The 14,236-nt window shown below is 42.3% G+C and overlaps 1 protein-coding gene across 1 annotated transcript; it reads right to left on the bottom strand.

Annotated features, from left to right (window-relative positions):
• Nucleotides 1–3,972: 3,972 nt before the first annotated feature.
• LOC310962268 (very long chain fatty acid elongase 4-like) lies at nucleotides 3,973–10,523 on the bottom strand (the record flags this gene model as incomplete). The annotated part of the gene is made up of 7 exons (XM_083934670.1): nucleotides 10,371–10,523; nucleotides 8,628–8,719; nucleotides 7,871–8,058; nucleotides 7,204–7,284; nucleotides 4,736–4,907; nucleotides 4,452–4,579; nucleotides 3,973–4,254 (listed from the first exon to the last, which is right to left on the bottom strand). Exons 2-7 carry the CDS (start codon nucleotides 8,692–8,694, stop codon nucleotides 3,973–3,975), a joined length of 918 nt encoding a protein of 305 aa, XP_083790796.1. The 5' UTR covers nucleotides 8,695–8,719; nucleotides 10,371–10,523.
• Nucleotides 10,524–14,236: the final 3,713 nt, after the last annotated feature.

The following is a 14,236-nucleotide window of genomic DNA, read 5'->3' as shown; positions in this document are numbered from 1 at the left end:
TTTCTGCTCCACTGGAAACAAGCTTTAAATACAGGCTTTCGTTTCAAGTTGTTTATCACGAGTGACAATGCACATAGCTGCACGCAGAAGCCCAAACTTATTAAATGACATAAACATGAACTATATTGTAACATTCTTACAAGTAGAGTTTCAACTTCTTCTAGGCGCGCCACTAGAGGCCGCTTTTCTGCAACTGTCTTACACCTCCATAACACTCACCCATAACTGTAAAGGGAGGTGTGGGCCTACATGTTTCATCCAGGACCGTTAAAGACGCAATGTGTACTGCTGGACCGACAGCCCCTGACTGACCTACACGTTTATTTAAACTCATGCATTCAGGCAGAGAGCTCCGCATAATAGGAGCATTAGGGAGAGTCGCTGACACAGGGCACCACCAGGCACTGGTCATATGACGTGTGATGTACGTCAAACCAGGAAGTGACGACCCCCCCCCCCCCCTTCTATCTCTCTGCCACTTTCAAATCATTGGCATTTTCAGTTCATTGGTATCATAGTATTGCTAAAGCAGGTTGCACCAGGTTGATAATGTAGCCTAAGTATGCAAATATAGAACAATGAACAGAATAATATCATTTAAAAGTAACTCCTACACTGCAGGAATAGGAGTTCGATGCATTATAAATAAACACAGTTAAAAGCAGAGCTGGACTATTTCTCTTTCCTCCAAATCACAGCAAATTAATTAACTTCATTAAAGGGAATTAACTTCATTGCACAGGTATGACACCTAGTGGATTTTTGACATGGAGTTTAGAGAAGTGGGCATTTTTCAGGGCAGAGGGGTCTAACAAAAGAAGGGTTTGAGTTGCATCATGGGAATGGTAGGATCCAGTATCCAGTTTTGGAGCTTGACCCACAGTAGAGACTAAAAGTTGAGAAGTCTTGTGACCATTGTTTTTAAAAATCCCCCATCTTAAGAAAACAACAGTGCTAAAATGGTGAAATTTATTTATTTTTAAATATGCACACAATAACGTTGTTGTTTATTTCTTGACAATAACATTGTTTGATACATAAACGATGACCATCATGCATATGCCTCGCCCACTCTTGCCAGGAATCACATAATGTGTTCCCCCGCATCTCATCTGTTTCTGACCTGATACATGTCCTACTGTGACTAACTACTGTGGCCCAGCAGAGGGTGCTCTCCACAAACAAAACCGCGTCAGTACAAGCTCCCAAGGCAATCTGTCCCACACAGACGGAGAGCCAGTAAAACGCTGACTGTTTCCACTCCGTTAGGCTAGAATGAGCTCCTTAGTCATAATTGCTAATGAGATGAGTGAGTGTCAGGTTTGTAGAGATTTAACCCTCGCAAACTGACCCTTCAACCCTCTTCTCTCTGACAGACCCTCTCAGAGTACCGCGTGTGTTAGTTGACTGTGACTGTAAGTGAGCTAATGAGATGAAAGGCTGCATATTGTCAAAGACAGAGAGTATCGTGTTTGGGAACCAGCCATTTATTTTACACATAGATACATTTTTTCAGTGGGTTGCATAATGATGTAGTAGGTTCTACATCAAAGTGTAGTTGCAGTATGCATATACCTAAATGTTATATGTAATACCAAATCTGTGCCCAAGCTCTGTGTGCATACAGGTATGTGTATGCACATTCCTGCAGCAGCAGGGATGCCGGTTATAGTGACCTGTGCTAAATGCATTTGATAGAAAAGCCTTGGCCCTTCTGCAATCCTCTTAGTCCCTGGCTTAGATCCCTCTGTGTCCCTGATGGAGGACAAATACTTCTCTCACCCATCTCATCCAGTCTATCATTCAAATCTATACCGTAGACCTCCTTCCTTTTCACCTCCACCCTGATGCCACGGGTGCAAAGACAGGTGGTGGTGTGCCGGGATAAGGTAGAAGACTGCAAAGTCGTGCATGTGCTGTACATTAGGTCAGAGGGTGGAGGTTCAGGAAAAAGGGTCTGTGCATGAAAATAAAAACCCTCTGTGGCCTGAGACATGAGATATCAGGAATACCGGAATGGGTGTGATCGGAGGCATTTGGACAACAGGAAAAAGATAGTTGGTGAATAATTGAACACGAACCATTAGTGGATCCATGTGTGTGGGGAAAGAGCAATAGGATATAGTGTGTTCGTCGCAGGGTAGTGAAGAAACGGACGCAGAGTGTGGGAAAAATATGTGGATGAGAGGCAGGGTAAGTCTTGAAATCAGCCAGGATATTCAATTCACAGCACAGATAACACTTGGTTGTTTCTTTTAAAAGATAAACCTGTATTTGCTTAAAGGCCAAATGTGCATCTCTTTATTCACCCTGCACTCTATCACACCTAAGTTCATGTATTGTACAGTCATTTGCACACTAAATCAACACTACATCAAAGCCAAATGTTAACCAATCCATACAGTTTGAGATTGACAGCGACCTGGTGGCAGATTAGTAAAGGCTTCTCTTCCAGTGACCTGCTTTCTTTGGTATCTCCTGGAGTGACGTGCAAATAAGCTCTTTTGCAGCTAAAGCCAATTTACCCCCAAAGATTAGGGCAGATCTGTCTGGACAGGCCAAAGACACAGCCTACCCCTGTCTCTCTCTCTCTCTCTCTCACACACACACACACCTAGAAGAGCCCTTTCCACCATGCAGTTACTGGGATGCAAGAGATGAAGGGAGTAGAGGATCGAGCAGAGAGAGGAAATGGGAAGATGGGGGATGGAAAGGTTACGGCTCCAGATTAGGTTCCTAATTGGTGACAACTTGATCCTATATGTTGAGTTCCTTTAGGGTTAAAGTAGCTGACTTACGACTGATTTTGCTCAAGACACCAACACAAAGACACACAAACGTAAACTATGGGGTGCTGACATTGTCTTTATTTCATTTATACGTGCAGCCAGAAGCTGTGTTGCTTTCAATCCTAATAAGACAATGAAATAACCGTTTGTTTTTCTTTAAAAAAAAAAAAAAAAGCTCTTTTTAGGAGGAGTTTCCCTTCAGTCCTACATGGCAGTGAGACAATATTGAGCTGTATTTCAAAACTCTTAATCTTGCACCTCGGCTACATCGCACAGCAAAAAGAAATAAATCAGGACCCACAAAAATATTATACAAAGATACCCACAAATTTCCAGAAATACTAAAAATAAACTACAGTCGCCCTCCTCCAAAGTGTTTCAAACCAGGTTTTTAATTCACAACGAACACAAAGAATATAGCATGTCATTCTGTCAATGCAGCACAGTTAGATCAGTTTGAGACAGCAGAGAAATGTAAAGTCCATGACATGTTGGATTGGTAGACGTTGTAGATGAAGTACTTTAATACAGTAGATGGCAATTGTGAGAATGTCATATAATGATTTTTTCCCCGTTCGCTAACTTTGCTCAACTCTACGTATTTGTAAACAAAAATTTCCTCCCCTGAACTGAGAAAAATAAAACCTTTGGTATAAACATCTGCGTGTTCCTTTGTTGGTAGTAGTTAAATTCATTAAAAGTCTATTAGAGCACTAGAAAATAAAGTAGCATATTAAAGACTATTTAAGCTCTCAGTTAAAACAATACTGGGATCCAAAGTACAAAAGTTGGAGGTGAATTTTGGTTGACAAGTTAGTGGATGCTGCGCGGTTAGTAGGTCCTTTTAATATTTTGGTCCTATCGGGTCCAAACCACAGCTGGACTGAACAGCATATGGAGCCTACATGATCAGCATCTTGCTTTTCTCGATTAAAAAAAACTGTTATGGAGACAACCAACAAACACCAATCTTCCTCTCAAAAACCCCTTACAGATACAAACACACACTTCTACCGTTTTTACCTTTCCAAGTTGGTCACAAATCACCTCCTTCTACATTATTTGCAGGGATGATGAAGCCAGTCTGGTTTCTGTTTATCCCTTCCCTACCCCTCCTTCCTTCTCTGTCCCTCAAAACAACTGTCCTCTTTCTTTTAATCTCCAAGCATGCCCTCTTCCTTCTTTATTCCCTTTTCGCTCTTCCTTTCTTTTGCCTCTTTCCGTTATCCTCCACTTCCTCCACTTTGCTATGACCGTTAGTTACCGTAGAGGTGCCGTTTGACACAGGCTTGCCTCCCTTCTGCGTGGAGGAAGGTTTGCGTCGGTACGCGTGGTAGTAGAAGTTGGCGAACAGGATGATGAAGGTGACGGCGTAGCCAATCAGAGCCCACTGCATCCAGGCCGGGAATGGACACCCTGTGTAGAGGGAGTAGCCGGCATGGCCGATGGTCACGTGGAACTGGATCTGTTGAACACACAAATTGTATACATATAATGAAACACAGTAAAATGCAATGGACTTTCTTGCAGAATGTACAACATGAGACGACAAAGCATTTCTGTGACCATTGAGTGTAACAGTGTAGTGCTAATGAAAAGGTATAATTCACCAAAAACTCCGTCAGTACGCAAAGAAAAGGTATATCATTAAGTCATACCCACCATCTGAATAATGGTGAGGTATTTCTTCCACCAGAGGTACTTCTGCATCTGAGGTCCCAAAGCTGCCAGACCGTAGTAACCGTACATGAGGACGTGGATGGAAGAGTTGATGGTTGCACCAAAAAAGGCTGTTGAACGATAAAAGGGTGTAATAAGTGTCAGATATCACGGTGGTTGTGTTATTTATACATTGCTACTGCAACATGCAACTGAATGCCAGTGGTTCATTAGTGGCACAAAGAAAAGACCAATCTGATCCGATGTACTCAGATCCTTTTACTCACACTGTCCACCGGGGACCCATTTGATGCCGATCCACCACAGGATGAACATGGTGCAGTGATGGTAGACGTGGAGGAAGCTGACCTGGGTGAACTTCTTCCTCAGAATGAAAAAGACTGTATCCAGGAATTCCACTCCTTTGGAGATGTAGTACCACCAGAGAGCAGACGCTATCTGAAGACATAAAACAGGCTGGAGTGATTCATCGCATCTTGCTGCGGTGGATCTTCAACACGAAAGCACTGTACGCGATAGCATCTTTGATAGATAACAGCTTAAGACTGCCAACACAATGTGCAGACATTTGTGTAGTACTCGTTACAGTCACTTAGGAGGCTTTCACATCAGGAACCCAGGCCTGGATCCAAGTACACTTGACCCCAAAGTCCATTTTGTGTGATGAATGTGAACACTGTGTACCGTACCCAGGCAAGGTTAGACAGTAAGTGTCGAAGTCTGGGTGCAGTTAGATACCAAAACACGTAAATGGACTAGTATTTAACGAGTGGAGTTGTGAAGTCATTTCTCAACAGTGCCTCTCCTAAACCTGAATATGCTCACAGCATACACAGATCCCATCCTCTGGACTCAAGTAGGAAGGCAGGAGACAGGGTCATTCTTGACATCGTCTTCAAAATACAAACAATAGTATTAATGTGAGGGTCGACTCCATTATATGGGCTTGGGATCTTGCAACGGCTGTGCTTTCCTACATTGTAGTGACAACATAAACTAATACGGAACAACATTAAAAGGCTGAATGTTGGGGGAGTGGAGAGAGGTGGCAATCATATTCAGACACTGTATGAATAAACTGTACCTTATATGAAAACACAAGTGTTTTAACTGTTTAAATACATTAACATTAACTAAAATTAGAGAACAAATTATTAATACTTGATTTAATCTGAAATACTGTTATTTTTTTATTGTTCAGAATTTGATAAAGTATTCACTGTGGCTATACCACTGCTGTACTAGCATTGTTTTTAAAATAACCAAGACACTTCACCAAAAACTTTTATTTAAAAAAAGAAAGAAAAAAAAAGCAGTGAGCAAAGTTAGAGAACACTTTCAAATACCTCCCAGTTATTGGTGTTAATCTGGAAACTGGTGACAATTTACGGAATTGTTGGACACCGCTCTAAGGTGACTGAAACCCTGGGACACCAGGTTGTCCAGATGAAGGCCAAAGGCCTTTGCTAAGGAGCATGTTGTGTGAACAGAGGAGAACTGGTCCAGAGTGACTTCAGTAATGAGAGGACTTTCAATGTATTTGTGTCTGATGGAAACATTATCTTTGAGGTAGGACTAGGGAAAGACTGAACCTTAAGTGTGTAAAGAAGTCAGTTAAATTTGGAGGAGAAAGTGTCATGGTTTGTGGGATGTTTTCTGCAGCAGGAGTTGGGCCTCTTGTACAGCTACATGGCAGGGTGAATGCAAATGTTTATATGAACCTCCTTCAGCAATATTCAATAACTCCACTACAACTGTCTCCCAGTCAGCTGCAATTTTCATGCAAGACAATGCCCCCTGAATCTCTGCAAAATGGGTTGAGCAATTCCTTGCAGCTAAGAATATTGTAACAATGAAATGGCCAGCCCAGAGTCCAGATCTAAACCCCATAGAGAATCTCTGGAAAATCCTTGGCGACAAAGTAATGGCAGAGAAACCCACTACAGTTACCAAACTGTGGAAGAGACTGAAGAAGAATGGACCAAGACCAAACCAGAGTGTGAGAAACTAGTGATGTCCTGTGGGTTCAGATGAGCTGAAGTCATTCAAAGCTGTGGCCTCTACACTTCCTGTTCATTTTTGAATCCCATAGCCCGAAGACAACATGGTTTAAATCTTCTCTGCTGACACAATGGTTACTGTTCTCTAATTTTGTTCACTGTGTTTTTTACAAAATATGTTCGTACAGCAGTGGTATAGCCACTGTTGATATTCTATCAATTGCTGAAGAATAAAAAAACAGTATTTTAAAATAAATCAAGTTTTAATAATTTGTTCTCTAATTTCGATCTCCAGTGTAAATATTGCAGATGTATTCACTATTAGACATCCCACTGTCCCCCATTAGCATGTCACAATTCTGTGTGTGTTCTCCTATTTATCTTCATTCCTCACAGCTTGAGGCCACATAGTACACATGGTCCCTAAGCCGTAGCTGTGTGGCATCATGCCATCATGGAAGAGCAACGTCTGAGGGTGTAGATGGGGGTGGAGTGTTGCGGTGGCGAGACCAATTACTCCCGCCTATCTGAGTGCAGGCCACACCCAGCTTGTCCTGAAACCACTAGAGGTATAAACTTTTAACTCTCTCCGTTTGTTTCCTGATTTAACCCCCAGACCAAACTCAATGCATGGATCTCCTCGAGATCTCCCGAGATAAATTTAGTCCCTGTGCACAGAGGTGTGTGAATGTGCGTAGATGTCTTAGGGTGTGTGTGTGTTGGAGGGAGCTTACCCTGACTTCATTGTCATCATTGGAGTAGTTGACAGGCTGACAGAGGTAGCTGTACCCTGCTGCTCTAGAGGCTATTAGGAGCTGATAGGAAGAAAGAAAAGACAAACTCAGAACATGAAGGAGAGGAAAAATGTTGATATTTCCTGACATATGGAGAAATCCAAAACAACTGCAATGAACCCTGTGTGATCCCTGTTGACACATTCTACTACTAAAAAATGCAAACACTAAAGGATGTTTTGAATTTTGAGTAAAACCAGCAGGTTGTTAGACACAACTAAGAGCTATTACACACCAGGGAGTTCTACATTATTTGATGTATAAGGAGTAATCAGATGTACAAACACTTGCTATGTGCATGGTTGAGATAATATGTAGAGAGAACGTCCATACATGAGACTTGCTATTCAACCATTTAAGTAGCAAATTAAAGTGGTTCAGCTGCGAGGAACTATCGTGTTTCTTTACGCTAAGTAGTAGGTGTCATTTTCTCTACACCATCTTTATCGTCTTTTCTTGTCTCTTTGCGAATTCTATGTGAGCAACAAGCAAAATGAAGCATGCATAATTAGCCTGTGCTAGCTAGTTAAAATTACAGTTAAATTATAGTTTATTGTAACCTGTTAGACCTACAGAGTCTATAAACGGTCCATGACAGGGTCCTTACCTCTTTGGCGATGTAGAAGTTGAGGACCACCATGCTGAAGTTGTAGACTATGAGGGTCTTCCTGAGTGTAAAGGGCTGGCGGTCCTGCATGTATCTAGGCCCCGCCCACAGGAAGAGCAGGTACAGGCAGCTGATGGCCAGAGTGGGGACGGGAGATGACATCATCGGCCAGCTCTCCACCCTTTTGTCTGGAGGGAAAAGGGGTTTGATTGAACGGTGGGAAAATGGGAGGCGTGATGGTTAAACAACAGAACTGTTGTCAAAGTTCACACACACGTGATGCACGGCAGGCAGTATCAAGCTCACGTTCTACAGCTAACCCTCACGTCCACATAACTATATGACACTTGAGGAGATACAAGTACTAGATAATTCCATTGTAGCATTAAAATGAACAGCTCAGAGAAAAGTGATTTACAGCATACGTTTTGCAGTATTTGCCCTTTTGTTTCTGCTATTATTCTTATGGGTATTGACAACAATTTACATACCTGATGGTAAAGATACAGGGACAGCGCACAAGGCGTCACCACATGAGTAAGCTTACAATATATAAACTAGATATTTGAAGGTGAAAACAATCTCAATACCTGCGGCTGTTTGCTGGTGACTAAAATCGTATCTTTCTCCCTTACTTGATCATTTGTATGACAATGATAACAACAGACATGGTTCAATAATCATGCATCCGAAGAGACACGCCGCTCTTGTGTGATTTAGAAACAACACCAATAAAAAAAAAAAGTAAAGATCTTACCTGCTATAGTAAGGCCCCATTTGTAAAATTCTACAGTGTCATTCACAAAATGTGTTACAGCCTCCATGGCCCTGTCTTTGGTCCCGATTACACTGTGGCAGGGAGAGAAGGAGAGACAGGCAAGAGAGTCAACGTCGGTAAGAGCCAGCCAAATTAAATTACAGGCCATACGTATCTTATCAGTGTAACTATGAGCATGAGGAGCTCCGCTATAACCATTCTAGTGTGTGGACGCATCTCTGCCGTGATTAGGTTGTAATTGTTGTTGTGCACATATTTATCAGGCCAAAGAAATCTAGACTGCACCCAAAGATAACACCCTTCAGCATCATGTCAAACTGACTGTTCAGAGTTTTTTTTAGAGAAAGGTTTTATTATGCTGTGTGATATTATAATAAATGAAAACAGATATTCACATCACACTCTTTTCAGCGTTGTTGTTAGCGCTCTCTCTTCTTTTGCCTTCAGTTGAAACAGTATGGTAACATTAACCTCCACAAGATGCTGATGCACTTTCACAGAACAGTTGGAGATAACTGTAGCAAATAGGACGGAGGAAAGTGGGTAATTCTTTGTTTTTCTTCTGTTTTTGCCCCATTTCTCTCTCACATAGACTTATTATCAAAACCTCCATAACTCACTAACACTCAAATGTGTCATCTAAAAGTTACATATCTGAAATGTGCACCTCATTAACTGTAACTAAGCAGCATTACACAACACACACTTCTTATTCACCTGCGAGCTGAGAGCAGGTGTCCCCATATTAATGTATAATTAATCCCACCTGTCAGATCAGATGCCCTTTCAATAATTAATTGCCCTGCATATAGTGACTCCATTGCACCAGTGAGAGTTCACAGACAGGGACGCGCTGAGTATTTAGAGCGATATTGCACATTGTGTGTGATCATAGAAAATCTGCAGGATGGACTATTTCTGCAGGACTTCGTGTAAAAACATACCCGCCCCGTAGAGTTATGGCTGCAGTGGGCCGCGGAGGGAGATCAGATTGAGAGGGTTAACCGGGTTTGAGCGCATACAAAAAGACAGGGGCGCATGTGTCAGCAGGTTTTCGCTCTGGACGCTCAAGAGGCTTACGTTCAATTGATCAACGAGCTTAAATGTAGGCCTAAGTACAAATGCCCAACGACCCACGAGCCTGGTTGATGGTTATCTGCCTGCATGTGCTATGGCACACTAGAAAAAAACCCAAACCTTGTTCGTGAAGAAAATAGGGAATAAAAACTGCGCACTGTTAGAATAACACTGCTATTGTGATTTTGCAATAATAATAAAAAAAAAACACTCGTAGATATCCTGATTGTTTTTTTGTTTTGCTTTATAATTAGCTCTCCCACAGACAATACAACCCTTTACACTTGTTTCATCATTCATTCATTCATTCATCCATTCATTCAAGGATTTTTACATTCAAATGTATTTCAGATGTGCTTTTTTTCTGCCCAGGCTGAACAGGTGGGAGGGTGAAAGGTGCTATAAACTCAACTATAACAATGTATAGTGTCTCCCTCGACCCGCGTAGAAATACTTGATTCCACGCGGACAAAGGGCTTGGCTCTTTTTAAAGAAAATCCCAAAACAAGAATAAAAAACTACGGATTATCTCCCGTTTTGTAATGCAAACGCATGAATAGCATTTGGCGTTTCCAAAACCAAATTAGGACACCGCAGCACACACAACGTTAAAGGCACAAAAAAAAGCACCATATCGTTACTTACGTCCTCGATATTTAAGAGCGTGTAATGACATCCGGTGCAATTTGATGCCCAACTCCTCTCAGCCGCTGCCCCGCTCCTCTCCCTCTGCCGTTACTGCGAATCAGTTCCTACGCCGCTACGGTTAAAGATCCACATTAAACAGCTATTTGGCAAGAAACTAGACAAAGGCAAGTGACAATATATGACTAAGATAGGCCAATTATGCATGCAGTCCGTGCCGGCCGCTCAGCAGCATCATCTTCTCAATCTCCTAGACGCCCCGAGAAGCCAGATGCCACTGCGCATGCGGGGATTCACCCCCGTGTCTCGCGTGTGTGTGCGCGCAGACGCCGGGCAGCTCATGGCTCTGTGACAAATATGCTGCATCCTCCTGTTCTTACTATTACTGTATAATTAAATAACAGATGAACCAACTAACTAACTAACTTACTCCATGAATCTAAAGCATTTCCCTTTTTGTGTGTGGATACAAAGCAAAATCTTAAGAAAATAATTGTCTAAATGTATGTATTTTGGCTCTGCAGGTACAGCTCATGGCTCTGTGACCAAAATGCTGCATCCTCCTGTTCTTACTTCTACTGTATAATTAAATAACAGATGATCCAACAAACTAACTAAATCACTCCATGAATCTAAAGCATTTCCCCACTCTGGGCTTTTTGTGTGTGGATCCAAAGCAAAATCCTAAGGAAACAATTGTCTAAATTCATGTATTTTGGCTCTGCATGTACAGCTTGCGTCTCTGCACGGGTAATCCCACTAGATGGTGCTGTCAAGCTATCATTGGATCTTCGTTTCGCCTGCCCATGCTGTTACAGTAAGTCAATATATGTACAGTACAATGAGGTTCTTTTTTCCCCCAAACATCCTGCTAGAAAAGCACATATTTTGTCATTCAAATCTCCACTGAAAGTAGAGTTTATATACCACAAACTGTACAGCCACTGTGCAAATTATCAAATATATATGGAGTGTAGTTGGCTTTGATGGTAAATGTAGCGCCTTGTGCCTCACGGAGCCTGCATTCAGGGTCTTTTGGCACAAATGTTTCAGCAGCATGATGTGTGCCATCTTTGAGCACCTGGTTCATTCAGAACAGGTGCTCTATTCTTCTCCCGTGTCACATGTGCAAATATCAACGCAATAAGGAGTTGTAAAGACATCTTATCCGCTCAGTATCGAATGAATGATAGTATATGTAAATTCATAGGTAAATTATGTAACCAGCGCACACTGCTAGAGAAAAAGTTTCCTCTGGCACAATTTATTCCACATGTGCGCCTTCACGGATCAGTTCAGGGCTGCAGTGGCACTGAAATCATGGTATTTGCAGTTATTTGCTCAGGCAACAGAAAAGCTCTCATTTCTAAAACTCTTGAGAGGATCCTCCCCATCCTGGCCCAGGGAAGCAAGAGAACGCTTGGTGCTGGAGAAGAACACCATTCAGGCTGTCTCACACGTACAGTTTTGTCACGTTTCTTTGTAGGTTAATAACCTTTTTTTGTGATTGCAAAAAGCAAAATATGTCTACTTTATTGAACTAAGCTGACAAAGTAGGTACATCTCATCTCATCTTATCTTCATCCGCTTATCCGGGGTCGGGTCGCGGGGGCAGCAGCTTTAGCAGGGGACCCCAAACTTCCCTTTCCCGGGCCACATTAACCAGCTCTAACGGGCCAACAGCAGCCTTTTATGCTCATTACCTGCAAGTGTAGTCGCTACATGCAGCTCAAACTGCTGCTGGTATTTCTGTCCCGTCCTCTAGGTGGTGCAGGCTGGAATGTGTAGAACTCCTCTGACAGTGACCGGACAGATCCACCACGAGGAGAATTTGCAGTCTGCTTAATGTGAATGTGTGAGTTTGTGAGTGAGCTATAACTTAATTGGCATGAGATGTTTCACATCAAAAAGAAAGATAGCTTTACTTTGCTGTTTGAAAACCAAAAAAATCTGATTCACCTGCCTGCTTGCACAGTATTGGCCTTACCTCTCTTGCACACACAGACACACACAAACATTCATCATATCTGTGTGGTCCTTTGGTTTGGCGTATTCAGAATGTGGCAAATGCAGAACCCGAAGGAGGCACGTTGGCGGTTCTATAATGAGAAATGTCTTGACTACTGCTCTCTATTTCCTCCGACCACATCAGGCCAACCTGGAAGGTAGGGGTTGGCTGCAGATTGCAGGGATGAATAAATACACTTAATATTAGAACAGCCCTGAATAGCGCACTAACAACTCTCTCGTCTGTATTACAGCGAGGCAGAGCTTCTACGGCTCATGTGGCATCTGGAAAGTGAGTTTCATTGAGTTGTGGTTGTTCAGATATGTGATGTTTAAATGCTTTAAATGCCTCTTTGACTGCACGTTTGACTGCCTGTATCTAAAAGGTGCGTGTGCGTCTATGTGTCGAAGTGGAGTAGAGTTTAAGTGTCATATGTTGATGACTGAACTTCCTGTTTTCACCCTTCACTTTACTTCACTCTAGGTCCCTCGTGTAGTGTTTTCACGGCTTGTAAACTCAGTGTCTGTTAATCTTTACGGTCTTCATATTTCATTTACATCTGGCAGGGCCTTTTTTCAAAAGGGTACACATTACACAATTTCCAACCCAGCATAGCCATCTCCTTTTAGCGCCCAAAGCATCCATCAGAGATATATTAGCATATGATTTATGCTGGAACACACTGTGCACAGACCGCCAAAATCTCCGTAAGGGAAATTTCCTTCTGTAGGCGGCATTCACGGCCAACCACCTGGGACGAACCATTTTCCACATACCTTTGGAGCGTTGTACTGCTATAAAAAAAAAAAAGATCCTTTTGGGAACTTTCCAAAACATTCTCCAAGTAAGGTGGTAATTTCTTTCACGGGCCTCCTTTAAGTGGGAGGTCAAAATCTTGCAACATGAAGTATCTGCTTGCACATATTTTCACAATCCCTGCAACCCTGGAGGACACATCAACGCGTATTTGTCACTTGGGTGATTTCTGATGATGTGTTAGAAGTAGCAGGGATTGGAAGCACTCCTATCCTGCCGCTTTTTTTTCAGCACGTGCAGCCAGGAAATTACAGGCTTAGGGAGATTTGGCTCTTAGAGTGTGTATATACACTTTTCTCAATGGTTTCTCTGTGCGTATGGACTGTAGTTAAGCATGCATGTGAACCCATGTGTGATGACTGAAACATGCACATGCTTCCTCAGGCAGGACTAAATCATTGCATGCTACTATAAGTTCATTTCAGGTTAAAAGCTGTGGATTTTATTGTTCTCACGCCCAAAAAAGTACAATAATTAACCATGAACCTGAGTTTGTTCCCCTTTCATTAGCAGCCTGCTCCTGCCCTAACTGCAGTTTCTCCAATTGCATCTAATTGTCGTGAGTCGTTCTCTTTTACAGTGTCTGTGTAATCTGGATCAAGTCCTTTCCATTGGAGTCTTTTCATATGGTTTTAATTTGAAAGGCATATGCATCTGACTGGCTTCATTCAGTAGCTGATCCATCTCTGTCTATAGTGGCTCACTAGATGTGGCATTAGGTCACAGCGTGTGTCATGTTGAGGATGACTTGGCTTTTAGCTGCGCAGATACAGTATATATGTACTCTCAACACACACACACACACACACACACACACACACACACACACACACACACACACACACACACACACACACACACACACACACACACACACACACAGTGTTTTGTCCTCATATGGCCTCTGCATAAGGGGAACCCCTCCCCTGCTGTAATGTGCGGCCAGAAGCACACATGCAGAAAGTACCTTAAAATGATGTATCACTTATTTCCCTGTTATATTGTTCCTGTTCGTTCTTTTTTCTTTCTTGGTCGTTCTTTG

Source organism: Echiichthys vipera (assembly GCF_963691815.1).
Source record: "Echiichthys vipera genome assembly, chromosome: 19".
NCBI lineage: Eukaryota > Metazoa > Chordata > Actinopteri > Perciformes > Trachinidae > Echiichthys > Echiichthys vipera.
This window is presented reverse-complemented; position numbering and strand designations above follow the sequence as displayed.